Raw genomic sequence first — 16,559 nt, forward strand, 5'->3', positions numbered from 1 at the left:
TTACTCTTGATGAAAACACTGAATTAAAAATGATTTAATATTGAGCTAAGTCAATCAAAAAAGCCAACTTTTAATAAAATAGCAAATATTTTACATTGAACATGTATTAATTCTTTGCAGTATCTCTCAGAAAGGCTTTTGTTTCTTAAGCTACAGGTATTTCTTGGTTTCTTCTCAAAAACGAGATTAGAACCCAGATATAGTTCTTTGAAAATAAGCATTTTACATATTGTGAGCTAAATGCTCCAGGCCAATCTAGAGCATTTATTCCAAGATACGCAAAGGCAGGATCGGCTGGTTATTTGTAATTTTAAAAGGAATATTAAACTACATCTTTTGATTTTTTTAAAAAAGTAAAAAATGTATCAAGGGCATAACTTCTCAATTATCTATCAGACTGGTCTTAAATTCCAGAGTTGTGCACTCCAATAATCTTCTAATAACTGGAGCTATACAACTGAAATAACCCAAGCATTCAAAGTAATTTGGAGCCTATGAACAAATAAAGGCAACAAGGGAAGAGGGAAAGGCACACAAAAATGACTAACTTCATCTATCCAAGATGGGCAGTTCCTTAACAATGTGAAATGAGTGTCCACCAGTATTTTGTACCAGATAACAATTCTTTGTCTTTGCGTTTACTACAAATGTTGAAATAACTACATCTTTGAGACAGAAGCATCCACTAAAAAAAGATAATCCTTTGATTTATTCTGAAACTAAGAATATTTTGTTCATTTACCAAATATAGAATGTAAAGCCATAGAACATCATTCAAGGAATGTATATTCAGTTATCATTGAACTAAATGATTAATTTGTCCCACTGTACTCAGTGAGAATCAAATTAGAATACAGATAGACCTTGCTCATCAGCTGCCTTGTGCACCGACCATTTGAAGTTATGATGGTGTTAAAAAAAAAAAAACTTTGTGACCAAGGCGTGCATTTACAATCTTTGCAGCATCCCTCTCAGCCATATCCTCGCTATTAGTCAGTTAGTATGCACTGTGTGCCTGACCTTTTTTTTCTTTTTTTCCTTCCTCGCAGAGAGATTGGAGAGGAAGGGATTACAAGAGAGTAAGCAGACACACAATGGGGAATACATATCAAAAGGAATATGCTAGCGCCGGCTGTTTGCCTAGTGTGCTCAGTCTGGGAGCTGCAAGGGTGCTAGGCAAATGGTACTGGCGCATTCCTTCTGATGTGTATTCCCCACTGTGTGCCTGCTTACTCTCTTGTAACTCCTTCTTCTCCAATGAATGTAAATACAAACATTAATTCCCTTCTTATTAATTATACCAGGGCTGGGGTAAGCATTTCAAAGGGTGGGGGAGTGGGGAAAAAGGAAAGCTGAAGTAAAACTATAAGCACAGTTGCAGTCATGTGATTTTCCATTTAGTGACCACATTGCTGGTCCCAATTGTGGTCGCTAAATGAGAACTACCTGCAATTTAACCCGGTTTAATCCCATAATTTGGACCTTCCACAATATAAATATGTGCTGTATACTGACCTTAACCTTTGCTTATAGTAATCTTCATTGCCATCATCTTTGTATCTCTTTATTCTCCGCTTCCTAATAATGTCGTCGTCTTCTTCTGAAGAGCTTGGGAAGAAATCATGGTCCATGTCGTCTTCATGACATTCTTGCTTTAGCAAGTATTCCTTTTCCCATGACATAGGTTTCTCATTATCATCCTCCTGAAAAAATTGTTCTTCCTCATCTGAAATGTTAAGGTCTTCATAAGACATGCATCCAGAATCCTCCCAATCCTCCTGTTGTTCCCTTTCCTCCAACTCCTTGGCCTTATGAAACCTGGCTTTTGCTTGAACACAAAGAGCATGCTTCTGAAGATGGCTATCATCTTTTGATGGCCCTTTGTTCTTGTTTCCCTTGCCTTTTATGAAACAAACTAGAGATTTGGTTTGATTACTCTCTGAGGGCAGTTTATGCTTGCCCCCTTTATGAAATGATGCTTTCTTCCTCTCAAACAAGAGCTTTTCTTGATCTGCCAAATGCTTTTCAAAACCTGATGTCTCATTCAGCATTATCCTACGGGGTTTCCTCTCTTGTTTCTGAAGTATTTTCGTTCCAAAAGGAGTCATCTGACCAGTTCGGATAAGCTTCTCCCATTCAGTTTCTCCCTGCGCTGACATAAGCATACTTCCAAGGGATGAAGGACCAGGATCTAAAAAAGATACACATACATTCATATACAAACACGCCTTTTGTTTTAAAGATCTATACAGGATTTTCTTTTCCTAACAACAATAATCAGTGCAAACAGAGTCATGTATGCAATTTGTCCATGTTGGAAATGTGTTTTACATGAAAAAGAATGTCACTTAAAAGAAGAGCAAGAACTATTCCCTATCAATCCAGGGAACAGGTCATGAAATAATGGTTGTGAGTTACAGGAAGCCAAATTCTGACTAAATGTTAAAAAACCTTCTACCAGTAAGAACAGTTCAACAGCACAACTAATTACCCAGACAGATTACAGACTCCCTTCACTGACTGTGTTCTACAGAGGCTAGTTAGTCATTTGTCAGCGATATTTCAAACTGGATTCCTGTACTACATAAGGGGTTGGATTCCATGGCCTAAATGGCCCTTTCCAACTCTGTGATTCCAAGTTTTTCAGACAAATTGCTCATCCCATGGACCCTTCTGGAGCTCAAACCTTCAGTTTTATTTTAACTGTTAAAAGGCAAAGTCATATTTTTTCTGTGAGTCTCCAGCTGGTGTTTAGTATTTCAATATACATACATAACCACCAATACTCAAAAGATAGCATGCTCCATTAAAACAATTTTATTCTATTTTGCATAATTTTAAGTGTTGACAGATAGTATTGCAATGAAAAATATACTTCAATCATGCTTTTTGTCAGCTTAAACATTTTCTGTAGCTCAGTTCATTTGATTAACACTTTCAATTTATTAAGACCAATGTTCTAATCTCAAGAGAGTAAGCATCCCTTCTGAACCATCCCAAGATTTACTTTCATTTGTGAAAAATTCCCGTACGAGTACTCAGATATCCCATTTTGCAGGTGTGCAAAATTAAAACAGTGCTAAATCTCTCTAAAGAACAATCTGCTGAAATGTATTAGCATGTTCATTTGCACTCAACTTATCAAAATTTCATTTAAAGCAAACACATACCAAAATGGTCTCCAAACTCATCATTTGATTTCTTAGCTTCATATTCTTCAACTGCAGCACCAACTGTTCCTTCATCAGGATTTTCTTCACCAATACGCTGAAGGTGCTTTTGTTTTGTTTTCATTTTTTTAAACTCCTGAAATGATAAAGGAGTGCTCTGCATTAACTCAGACTAACTCATGTTCTATTCTAAAAATCACCGAACAGGATGAAGATTAGCAGTTATTTTTTTAAAAAAACCTGAAGCTTTGGAGTACATAGAACATTTTGAGCTTAAAACATTTCAAACTTCAAACAGAACATTCTGGTTTTCTCCCAGGCTTGGAACAAGACAACCATTTTGAATGACTTTCAAGCATTCCACCTATTCCAAGCACCAGGATCTGCCTTTTTGCTCCTCTTTTCAAGCTGGGACCAGTCAGGCTCCTGCTGGTCTTGGTTCAGACTGGAAGGGTTGATGGGGCAGAAAGCTTCAAAGCTTGAAATGCCACTGGGACACTGCTCTGCTACAACTGACTGGTCAGCTGGTGACTGGTGCTAGAACTCTTCTGGTAAATATCAGTCTGCCGCCCTTAGGGACAATTTAGTTTTAGTGTTACTTCACTTTTAATTTTTAACAGTTTCAAATCAGTATAAAGACCAGTATATTAGAAGGGAGAGAGGTCCGTACTCCCTGCTTTGCAATTCATCCCACTTTAGGACATTTCACCTTTTTTAAAACAGAAACACTGCTTATTTGGGAAAACTAATTCTTTAGATTTAGTGCTTGGTGAATGCTAGTACTGTTCTGCTGTTTGCAATACCCAATTAATACAGCCCTTTATGGCTACACCTTGCCCCTCCAGCAGTTCAATCGTCAAGAACCCTGACTGGGAGTGTTAGAGGGAAAGTCAGAGAAAGGACTACTAGTCTAAGGAGGATGTCAGCTGCACAAAAGCTAGACTGCTGGATGCTATTTTTTCTTTAGGCAACTTGATGCCACCAGCTGGCATCATGTGGGAGACTGAAGCAGGGAATCATCCCCCAAGCACAAGTAGAGCAGGTGGCAGTGCTCACTGTCATCCCAGTATACTTACTCCATATGTCAGCGAGGAAAAAACTGCCCCACCTTTATCCCACTCCTATCAGTGATCACCAAGAGGAACCAAGAGACAACTGCCACAGCTACCATGGGCTCAAGGGCAGTACAGTATGGGGCCACTCCAGGCTCAATCTGCTTCCCCTGAAAGACTCAGGTCAGCCGATCTAAGGACTTTCAGCCATGACAAACCAGGCTGCCAACTCTCTTCAAGGCACCTGTTCTGAAACCAGATGCCTACGCAATGGCAGTTGGTGAACAAATGTAGGGAGGCCCAAAGGCATCAGAGATGAGTGCAGATGAAGGCTTTGGAAGGCCAGCCCTTCAGCACAGTGGATGATGCTGGTCCTAGAACTTCTTACAGCTTCTTACCACAAGTGCAGAATCTCCAAACATACCATCTTCAATAACCCCTCCAGCTACTATTGAGAGGAAATGCTGGGAGAGCTGCAAGGAACACTCTCTAAAACAAGTTTCAGATGTCCCGGCATCCTGTTGCATCCGTTTTTTTTTTAATCTCTCAAGCTACTGAGACTGCATCAACCAAAAATGAGCAAGTTCCATCCCTACTGACACTGGCCAGCACTGAGGTGAGGAGGAGTTGGCCACGAGGAAGTTCAGTTAAATACGTGGTGCAAAATTGAGAGCAACTCCGAATGTAAGAAAAAAACAAACTAGCAGATAAGTTACTGCTGCTTTTACATTTTTGCCAGGGAAGTTAAAATTCATGGTTTGTAATATAACGTTGTTATCCTTCTGTGTTCTACCTGTGCTGTCTTTTCATTTTCTGGCAGAATATCAAATACAGCAGCGCACTCTGTGTAATACACGGGCACTGCAGATATTGCTATGCTGCTGAGAGGTATAAAACTGTAACTGTTAACAACTATGTTCCATTGTTGTCTGTTCAGATACGTAGGTAAAGAATATCTTTTAACTGTTCAGATGTTCAGGAATTACGCTGAAGGGAATCCATCTCTGTCACTTGCTTCATCATTTGGTTCTGTTCTGTCTTTGTGCAAAGAGGCCACACTGCAACAAGGGTGTTTAACAGTTGCTCCTACTGTTTGTTACAGGGATTTTAAAGACATTTTAAAGTAAATTAAGAATAATTTCTTAGCCAACATGTAATGTCTAACTATCTGAGAGTAGACATTCAGAGGAACTAGCAAAAATTGCCTTCTGTTAGTATCTGCTGAATCCTCATTTTTCACCAGAAAACCACAACCAATTCAGTGCCAGGCACTTTAAAAAGAAGTAGATTGTTGATAAAATTATTTAAGAATTAGAGCTTTCTTTTTGATTAAACCTTTCAAGGACAGCAGAAAGCAAGATAACATAGAATTAACCCTAAAACAATGCTGCTCTGAAAAGACATAGCAATCTATATTTTTGGGCACCTCTTTTATCCCTCTAAAATTGCAGGTGCCTCCATTACGATTCCCATTACCTCTAGCTTAAAACTTTCTAAGATTAAGTATGTGTTTGAATTTCCCTCCTGTGTATGTGCATGTGTGTGCACAGCACACCTTTTATACTGTATGTCTGAGGTCTGCCAGTGCATTTTTTGCAATAACTTTGGAGAACACAATGCTTAGTTTTCTAGAAAATGAGATCTTCAGAGTATATTCTCCATTTGTTGATACAGAGAAACTGTCCTCCATTAACCATTAGACTAGGAATATATAGATGTTAGACTCCGGCTACATAGACAGATAACCAGTGCAAATTGCTTTAGGGCTAAGAACTGAGAAACAAGGTACCTGTGAGAACATGCTCAGTTTAAAATTTTGTTTTCGGTTCCAGAAATAAAGCTCACAATAAATCTTGTGCTGATCTTCTCTCTCTCTGTCTTTCTCTCTCATCAACTGAATTTAGGGAGAACTATCTTTAAAAAAACTAATATATTAGCTATTTATGTCTAGTGGCAGTATTGCTAACTATTGTATATCACACACTATCTAGTGTAGTATCCCAATCTATTTTCTGCAATTCCTGTAGTAGTATCAGCTATCTATCTAGCTTCTGTTGGCTAATGTGCCATCTAAAATTGTATCAGAAGTGAAAATTTAAGGACTTCTCCTTACAAAGGATATGTTTATAACTTAATTATTAAGATATATCAGGACATTCTAAACAATTTCTAGCTTTCTAAACAGAACTTTGGTTTTTCTCACAGCAACCTCTGGTGCAACTGAAGAGACTATTTGCATTTAGCATGTCTTTTTAATGTTATACATAAATATTTCCCCTCTTCATCTTATAAAGCAACTAATCAGGATTTTCCCTCCCTTTTTGCTTATTTTGAATCTTCCAAAGTTTCAAGGAAAGATTACTGTTTTTGTCCTAAATGCTAAAGTATGTGATATTCCAAAAAAGAAACTTGCATGTTTGTTTGTATTCACATTTGTACAGCTTTATTTTCAATAGTTTACTATATTTTATGGAAAATGATAAATATATAAAATATTACATTCACTAATAATGTTTATCTCAAGTGCAAAGCTATACTGGGTACTTCTACAGCTTATATCCAGACTAGGGGAGAATTCATTCCCCTCTCCTTTGTTTCTCTCAATCTCTCCATATAAACTATCTACCTTTGTTTCTGCTCAGGCAAGAGCTGAATGGAGAAAGCCTCCTTCTATATTCCAACATTCTGCTAAGGCTTTCTAAGGTTCTGTACTTCAGCAATGGAAAATGCAACATCACTGGAAAAGCTATGCTTCCTGTACTCCTGGCCTAATGCTTAGATTTAAGGCAAACTCATCAATGTTCTTCATTCAACAGAGTTCCTCACTATGACAGGCAACATTTTTAAATGGCTGTGAAATTCAGTTTTCTTTTATACATACAAATATACTCTGCACAATGCAAAAGGGGTGGTAAAAGCACAGGATTAGATATACCTGAATATTCACATTTTTATATCTGAGAAGAATTCTGTATATAGTGAGAGTTGCATTCATATGTATGCTTTAAGGAACACAAGCAAATCTGTTTTTTCTTCTCTCTGCCCATTCTTTAGGATTTCTCACCATACTGTCTATTCTTGCTTTTTTAGGAAAGTCCTTCTGTCTATACTGATCTCCCACTCTTTTTAGGGGCTTCTGACCATGAATGAGCACTATGGTATCTCGCTTGATATATTTGATCAAGTATTCAGCTTTTTAACCTACAGGTTGGGTAGGTATTCATATCATTAAGACAGAGCATTTGGTTTTAAAGTACAGTGGTACCTCGGGTCACGAACGCTTCTGTTCACGACTGATTCGGGTCACGAACAGCACCGTTCGCAAAATTTTGCTTCCGTCCGCGAACTCCGCATCGGGTGACGAACACGACCCGCGGCCATTTTCTGTGCTGTGACACATGGTCGTGGCTTCCTGTAGGGAGGGGGACTCTCCCTCCAAGCAATAACCGCCTCCCCACCCGCCTTCCTGTCCTCCACGCCAGAAGTCGCCTCGAGCAAGGTTAGCATTCTCTTTCTTTGTACTGCACTGTACTGTATTTTGTTTCATATTTTTGTGGTTTTAAAAAAAAAAATACATATGGTTCAGAACGGATTAACCGTAATTACATTGAACCTTATGGGAAAATTTGATTCGGGACGCGACCAAAATCGGTTGGCGACCAAATTCGTAGGGGTCAGAATGGATTAACCGTATTTACATTGAACCTTGTGGGAAAATTTGATTTGGGTTGCGACCAATTCGGGTCACGACCAGAGTCACGGAACGAATTAAGTTCGTGACCCGAGGTACCACTGTACTATTTTTAAACCTGTGACTGTGCAAAGGACATCATGTGCAAATGAATGAAGAATCAGGACAATAAAAATTCAGAAAAATCACTTAACTTCTCAGTGGTAAAATTAAGAATCAGGTTAATAAGGCTTTATCATTTCTTTTCACCAGGACATATTCTAACGATTTAATTAACACCAAAACCAGATAATAGCTGATTCTCTGAGGACTTCAGCGGCAGTAGCAATCTGCAACCAATTATTATTTACCAATAAGAGATCATTGGTAAAATTATTTTATAAAATATAAAATTCAAATTAATTTCAAGGAGTATTAAACATGGGTCATTCCAACATCAATAAGAATTAACACAAATTTCATACACAATTAATAATTTTTCATTACCTTGTTATAGTTTTGTTCATTCCCAGAATCCAGTTTTCTACTCATATCCTTATTAGTCTGAGGAGTAAATTGTTCAAGAACTGTAGCGTATGGTTTCAGAGATGAGGTACATGTTCTGAAAATAAAATTCAATTATATTTGAAATTCAGATTAAAAAGTGGCTCATAAATATATTAATGGGGAATATGAACACCCCTTTATTTTTGTGGAGCAGCACTCTGCCGTACAATGTTGACAACAGAGCTCTGAGCAGCAGGTCCACCTGCAAGTTTAGTCCACAAAGTATTTATATTAATCCTGAACATAGATTCAACTTACCCAAATCAGTAGATTTCACCTTAAGATTATTAAGAATATTAAGTGAACTAACCAGAATACTGTATTCTTAGTTATAATGAAGATGACATTTGATAGTTTGAAACCAACATTTTCAGAAGGGTGGAAAAGGGCTTTTCATTTCACTGCTGAAATTAAGCTAGGAGCCACTGACTGAATTTGCCACAGGTCAATTTGCAGCATGGACCCCTTTTCAAAGTTTCAAAAGAAGTACAGTGCATTAGGAAAGTATTCAGACCCCCTTCACTTTTTTCAATTTTGTTATGTTGCAGCCTGATACTACAATCGTTCAAATTCATTTTTTTTTCTCATTAATCTACACTCAGTACCCCATAATGACAAAGTGAAAACAGAATTTTAGAAATGTCTATAAATTTATTAAAAAGGAAAAACTGAAATATCACATTGGCGTAAGTATTCAGACCCTTTGCAGCAACACTAGAAATTTAGCTCAGGTGCCTCCCATTTCTCTTGACTGTTGCTGAGCTGTTTCTACACCTTGATTGGAGTCCACCTGTGGTAAATTAAATTGATTGGACATGATTTGGAAAGGCACACACCTCTCTATAGAAGGCATCACAGCTGACAGTGCATACTGTATCAGAGCAAAAGCCATGAGGTCAAAGGAGCTCAGAGCCTGCAGAGCTCAGAGACAGGATTATTGCAAGGCACAGATCTGGGGAAGGCTACAAAAAAATTTCTGTTGCACTGAAGGTTCCCAAGAGCACAGTGGCCTCCATAATTCTCAAATGGAAGAAGTTTGGCACAACCAGGACTCTTCCAAGAGCTGGTTGCCGGGCCAAACTGAGCAATCGGGGGAGAAGAGGCATAGTAAGAGAGGTGACCAAGAACCCAATGGTCACTCTGACTCAGCTCCAGAGATCCTGTGTGGAGATGGGACAAAGTTCCAGATGTCAGGTTCAGCCGGTGTGGCACAGCTAGGAACTTGCCCAGCCGCGCTTTAGTCAGTTCACCGCTCGAGCGCTAGCGAGGAAAGAGGAAGTGTGAAACTGCAAACTAATTAATGGGCCAGCTGGCGCCGCTTTACTAACTACAAGCAGATGCATTGTGTTAACGCCAGATGGCCGCGGGCGCTATAGACAAAGGGGAGAGCCGCGGATCAAGGAAGAGCAATCAGCTTCCCAGCTTTGCGCAAAGACCCAACAAAGACAACGACCACGCTAGCGGGAAACAACAATCAAAGAACAACAGAACTGGGCTGAACCTGCCGTTCAAGTAAAAGGGGGGATTACTGGGGGTAATCTGAAATCTGCAATCTGTAATATGTAACATACCAATGGGGCAAAGCGCGGGAAGGGGAGAAATATAAATTGTACCACAAGATGTGCCAAGCCAGTCCTGGCTTTGTTTGTACTACGCACGTTACGCTCGAGTAAACTTCTTTGTTGAACACACGTGTCACAAGAGTTTCTCTAGACGAACGGGGTAAATCTTACACCAGAAGGACAACCATCACTGCAGCCCTCCACCGATCTGGGCTTTATGGCAGAGTGGCTAGACAGAAGCCTCTCCTCAGTGCAAAACACATGAAAGCCCGCTTGGAGTTTGCAGAAAACCACCTGAAGGACTCTCAGGCTCTGAGGAACAAGATTCTCTGGTCTGATGAAACCAAGATTGAACTGTTTGGCCTCAATTCTAAACGTTATGTCTGGAGGCAACTAGGCATCGCTCATCATTAGCTGCCCAATACCATTCCAACAGTGAAGCATGGTGGTGGCAGCATCATGCTGTGGGGGTATCTTTCAGCAGCAGGGACTGGGAGATTGGTCAGGGTTGAGGGAAAGCTGAATGGAGCAAAGTACAGAGATATCCTCAATGAAAGCCTGTTCCACAGCGCTCAGGACCTCAGACTGGTTCACCTTCCAACATGACAGAGATCCTAAGCACACAGCCAAAACACAGGAATGGCTTAGGGACAACTCTGTGAATGTCCTAGAGTGGCCCAGCCAGAGTCCTGACTTGAACCCTATTGAACATCTCTGGAGAGACCTGGACATGGCTGTCCACTGACGGTCCCCATCCAACCTGATCGAGCTTGAGAGGATTTGCAAAGAAGAATGGCAGAAAATCTCCCAATCCAGGTGTGCAAAGCTTGTTGCGTCATACCGAAAAAGACTCGAGGCTGTAATTGCTGCCAAAGGTGCTTCAACAAAGTACTGAGTAAAGGGTCTGAATACTTAAGTACATGTGATATTTCAGTTTTTTCTTTTTAATAAATTTACAGACATTTCTAAATTTCTGTTTTCACTTTGTCATTACGGGGTAGTGAGTATAGATTAATGAGGAAAAAAAACGAATTTGAACAATTGTAGTTATCAGGCTGCAACATAACAAAACTGAAAAAAGTGAAGGGGGTTCCTTCCTTCCTTTCCGAATGCACTGTATCTGTTGACGATGCAGAGACTTTGTTCACCAAGGCAGTTGCTTTTTCAAGCATGCTATCCCATTCTGAACTTTCAGAAGTCCTATAAATGTAACCTCTAGGCATATAGTAAAATGTTATTTAACTTACCCCACGTCTTCTGATTTGGGCTGCTGCTCTGTTTCAGCATCATCAATTCGATCCACTTTAGCTGCTTCATTTATGGCCTTGTCTATCTGCTGAAGGACTCCATGTTCTAAGACATCTTGGTCATACACATCAACGCCTAGTCCTCTGAGCTCAAGCGCTTGATCATTAGGTGCTACTGACTGAATCTGCTGCCGATCAATTAGCAGCATGGACCCCTTTCGTAATGTTCCAAAAGAAGTATCGGTTGATGAGGCAGAGACTCTGTTCTCCAAGGCTTGCACTTTCCAATGGTCTTCCATATGATATTCACCGGGAAGCAAATCATTCCCCTGCTTAGCTTCCTTTGCTCCAATATTACTTGAATTACTACTGCCATCATCATCATTCTGTTCTTGAATGCTACCTTCTGGCTGAAGTTTCTGAGCAGGCATCCTCTGTTCAAACACAAGAGAAAGAAGCGCTTTTGGACACTGAATTTAAGGATTTTATGTTTCAAGCAGAATCTCCAATTTTGAATTCTCCTGGATCAAATACGACCAAAGCTAAAAATCAGTGAAGATAATATTTTTAGACACTTTAAAATGTAACCCTAATCTCCAATTAAAATCAACAGCCACTGCAGCATCATACTGGAGAGGCTTATAGACTCAGTATCTATCTCTGTTCTGCAACCTTACTTTAAACATTAACATACCACCACCTTCTCTCACAAAATTTCTAAGAGAACATTTTGCAATTAAGATGCATGACTTTATCTGTACTTGTAAGGACTATGGGAAATTTTATGTAAAGGAGAAAACTATCGTTAATTTAATTTTTATTTTTTAAAAATAATTAGGGGTTCACATAATTAATGCACAATCCATTTACTCTAGAACCATTACTTCCCAGGGAGCAAGCAGAGCTGTCTATTCATAATGTAGTTGGCTCAAGCAATTGATGAATTTGAGATGCTAGGTCTGGAACAGGCCTCTGGTATGTTGTTGGCCACTGAGTTATAAGCCTAATGTATATAAATTACTAAAGTATTAATGTGGGAAACAAGCACTCTATGTTTGTTATTTCCTTCTGTATTTTGCCTGCAAATGATAGACACACAGAAAGCATAATCAACCACAAGGTTCCTCACATTAAAGAATGTGCCCCCTTCTTTAAAAAGGAATATCACCCTTCAAAGTGAGAATAAATTCCTTTCTGAGTTCAACTGTGCTTTTGACTTGGACGGAAAGAAACAATGTAATCTGAGATGGGTTTTATTTGATGCAAATCTAAACAGAATGACGTTAGGTGTGATGGAGAGGTCTAACTTTTCAGTTAGATATTGATCATTCCTATGCTCACTCTAAAACATGGCACTTAAATTCTTTATTAGCCACTAAATAAATGTTTAAAAGTAAAACAGGAAACGTTATTTTAAAGAAAATGACTATTTACAAACAGCAGTGTAAAACTGGTGGAATGAAAGCTGTTGCTGGGGGGGGGGGGTTGGAATGCATTAAAGGAACATTTTAATGAAATTATTTAAGGCAGGACAATTAGGATTAGATATTCAATCCTACTGCATAAATTCAATAAATCTGAAAATAAAAAAGCTCAAATAGTTGGGAAAAAAGTTATTGGAAATCAAGAGAATTTCAACAAAAAGTTTTATATGTGAAACAAAAGTATTATGGATTTAATAAAAATTCCAACTATTCAAAATCAAATTAAGTAATATAAAATATTTATTGGTTCAATAATACCTGATAAGAATCAGGTCATAACAGACTAAAGCGGATTTGAGAATTTGCTAATTTTTATAAAAATTAAATAGCTTAGAGGGAAGATTAATAATCATATACATATATCCAATTTTAAATCGCCATAGTCAAATATCTGACACATTTTAAGATAGAGCCCTACTGATTGCCTCCATTACAAAAAGTGAACTGGCAAACATTCTCTCTTCTTTGAGAAATGGTCAAGACCCTAGGCCTGATATATTACTAACAGAATTTCTTAAGTTATGGACAATTTGATGAATTGAAATTCAAACTCACTCCTAATGTTTGGAATGACTCAATTACTATTGTAATTCTAAAACCCTTCAAATTAGGTCCTATAGGCCTACTTTCCTTTTGAAAGTAATTTCAAAATTAATTGCCAACAATTTAACATTAACAACTGGTAAACTGATACATTTACATCAAACTGATTTCATTCCAAACAGAACTGTTACTGACTTAATTTGGAAATTAAATACATTTTTACACTAAAGCAAAGAAGTTTTCTTTAATAATACATGGTTTATTTATTTAAAAGCCTTTGATTGTGTGGATTGGATTTTTTTTTGAAATTTAGCTATAATTTTTGAAAATTATAGATTAATCTATTAACCACTACATGCAACAAATACAGAAATTCTTTGAATTCACAGGAAATATTGTTAATAAGAGGCACTGTAGTGAAATAGCTCCCTTTCACTACTGCTTTTTACTAGTTATGAACCATTAGTGATACTTTAAGAAATAAGGGAACCTTAAAGGAACAGTAGTGGAAAGAAAAGAGTATTTGTTGAATTTATTTGCAGATGATATGACTCTTACGATATTTAAATCACTTCAAGCAGTTTTTGAATTTAAATAAAGTTGCAAGGCTTTACAGAACTTTCTGAATTAACAGTTAATTTTGGAAACTCTAACCTTACATTTTTCCATAGACCTTCTCATCCCCAAACATTATTTTCTAAATCAACAGGAATACCCACACACACAAACTTTTTCAGCATTTAGGTATATAGATATTTAAATAAACAAAGTACAAAAATATAGAAATGAACCTATCTAATTATGATTCTGGGAAAAATAATTACACAGAATGTGATTAAATGGTCTAAAGACAATTCATTTACTTTTAATAAAATCATAACAATTAAAATATCTGCTTTACCAAAACTATTTTTATTTCAAACTCTTTTCTTTAATTTTGATAAACAATTAAATGATTAGCAATGCAAACTTGACGTTTTTCTGTTTTGGTTCAAAACAGCTTTGAATAAAAAGAAATTTGCTATATTTACATCTTAATGAGGTGTGATGGGGGGTTCCAAATTTGAAATCATATATTTAGGCATTTAAATTTACTAAAAAAAAATGTCTTCGGTAAGGAAGATCTAAATAGTCACTACATAAAATCAGAAAACATCAACGTAGGTGATAAATCTTTACAGAAAACATTTTTAGGAATGATTTGTTGTTTGTAAAACAGATCTTACTCAATATTTAAGATGCAGAAATCATATAAGGATCTTTTAATGCTAATTTTTTCTCTCCTCATTCCTTATACTACTACATCCTCTATTTTTAAATAGAGACAGAATGAAAAAATATATATTAGCTGGAAAGAGAAAGGGCTGTATTGTATTAAAGATTTTAATATAAATTTGACTTCATTCTTTAAAGTTGAGATTGGAGAGAAATTAGGAACTGAATTAAACTGGTTGTAGTGGATGCAGATTAAGATTGTTTTGAAAAATGAGATTTTTATTCAAGCCAACAGATCATTTATAGAACTTGAACATACATTTACTATATAATGGTAGAAAAGAATATTTTGCAAAAATTTATAAATTATTAATTGAAACTGGAAATAACCAATCTTTGAAGATATGGGAACTTAAGATCCTGAGAGAGAAATACTAGACAATGAATGGAAACCCCATTCCTAGGCTTCTGCTCAACAACTCTGCAGGAAACCTACTCAGCTGAAGAAAATAAGAGCATTTTTCCCTGTATTATATGGCTTTATAAAGTACTCTAGTTATGAAAACAGTAACGAACCACCTACATAATTTTATCACCCATTATACAAGATATAAGTATTATAAACTGAATATTCATGTTAAAAATCTCCTTGCTTTCTAAGAAGTAAAAAAATATTGATCTGATTTTGTGAAATGTGCTGTCTAGACATTTTATGTTAACAAAATAAATTTAGGAAAAAAACTGGGCTCTAAAGTTCATTTCTCCCTGGGAGATCAGAGATGCATACTTCAAACCTTCTACATGTAAAGTTACAATAAAGCTTTTTTCTTCTTTATTCCTTAGACGGCTTAGAAATCCTGAGAGTTATTTAGCAATATCTGAGGTCACATATGATTTAACTAGAAATGTCTAAATAGAAAGCAATCTATTTAGGAATCTCTCCAGAATCTTTCTCTCCAGAAAATAATTTATTTAGGAATCTCTCCAGAATACAATGGCATATCCCCCCACCCACTTTGCAATGTTTGCAGTTACAGAACAGCATCTTGGTCCTTTTACCCAACTATCCCTTAAATACTGCAAAATCAGGCAATACAGTACATAAAAGTCTGCCATGAGTTGACTTGTTGGACAGGTCTATACATTTTCCTTGGCAGCAATGCGGAAGTGGTGTGTCAACACCTTCTCCTGAGATTTATTTTCAACTTCCCACCCAGCCTACAGCTCAGGCCTCCCATCAACATATAAACCACCCTAACGGGGAGCACCCCTTTGGCGAGACACCAATGCTAACTACCCATTTGATGCACCATTTTGATCCTAGTCATTGCTCTACCTGAGTTACAATGATGATGATTAGATTTTTATCCCACCTTTTTTTTGTGCAACTCAAGGCTGCCCAAGGTCTGCGATTGTTGTTAACTTTATAAAAATTTCAATTTTTAAATTAATAATTTAACAGTTCCATTATACAAAAAGCATGATTACATTCTTATGGTATTGTCACTAGATTTTTATCCCTAAGGTCAACTCAAGGCAGCGACTATACCTAATGCTCCACAACAACCACTCTGAGAGAAGGGTTGGTCGGCTTTCATGCCTCAGGCAGGCCCAGACTCCTGGTTTCCAGCCCAGCACTTAGGTCCCAAGTGCAGAGCGGCTTGCTTCTTAGAGCCACCTGCCTCTTCTTCTTCCTCTACCTCTCCCCCCCCCCCCCCCGCCATCTCGGCTCTCTCTTAGCCGCGGGTTCAGGGGCTGCCTTGCAGGCGCCTTGCTTGGACGGCCGTGACTCCGGCACAAAAGCGGGAGACGAACCGAAGAACGAGGCAGCCCAAAAGCGGCACCTACTGCGACAGGACGTGAGAAAAGACGCTGAGAAGCCACGGGACGGATGGGCGAACCCTCCCCGGCCGTCCGCACCCTTGAAGGCCACGACACTCCGCTCAGGGAGAGGCAAGAGACGAGGCCGCCGCCAGCTCCGGCGCCGGATCTTCTGGCCACTTTCAACCCGCCGCTGCCCCGTCAGGCCTCTGCGCACGCGCCCGTCGG

The 16,559-nt window shown here is 38.1% G+C and overlaps 1 protein-coding gene across 3 annotated transcripts in view; it reads right to left on the reverse strand.

Annotated features, from left to right (window-relative positions):
• ERCC6 (ERCC excision repair 6, chromatin remodeling factor) overlaps nucleotides 1-16,538 on the reverse strand; it is a 74,767-nt gene extending 58,229 nt beyond the window's left edge. Inside the window, exons 1-5 of one of the 3 annotated variants that reach the window (XM_088139410.1) lie at nucleotides 16,359-16,538; nucleotides 11,269-11,702; nucleotides 8,400-8,514; nucleotides 3,171-3,306; nucleotides 1,516-2,191 (exon numbers count right to left, since the gene is read on the reverse strand). In XM_088139410.1, the coding sequence (XP_087995536.1) occupies nucleotides 1,516-2,191; nucleotides 3,171-3,306; nucleotides 8,400-8,514; nucleotides 11,269-11,699 (1,358 nt within the window). In that variant the 5' untranslated portion in view covers nucleotides 11,700-11,702; nucleotides 16,359-16,538. Of the gene's footprint in view, nucleotides 1-1,515; nucleotides 2,192-3,170; nucleotides 3,307-8,399; nucleotides 8,515-11,268; nucleotides 11,703-16,059; nucleotides 16,215-16,325 lie in introns of those variants that run through there. The other 2 variants (XM_088139411.1, XM_088139412.1) reach the window with 2 other exon arrangements.
• Nucleotides 16,539-16,559: the final 21 nt, after the last annotated feature.

This window comes from Python bivittatus, unplaced genomic scaffold (genome assembly GCF_059951505.1).
Source record: "Python bivittatus isolate LINGU-HERP-01145 unplaced genomic scaffold, Pbiv_v1 ctg000210_np1212, whole genome shotgun sequence".
Classification (NCBI taxonomy): Eukaryota; Metazoa; Chordata; class Lepidosauria; order Squamata; family Pythonidae; genus Python; species Python bivittatus.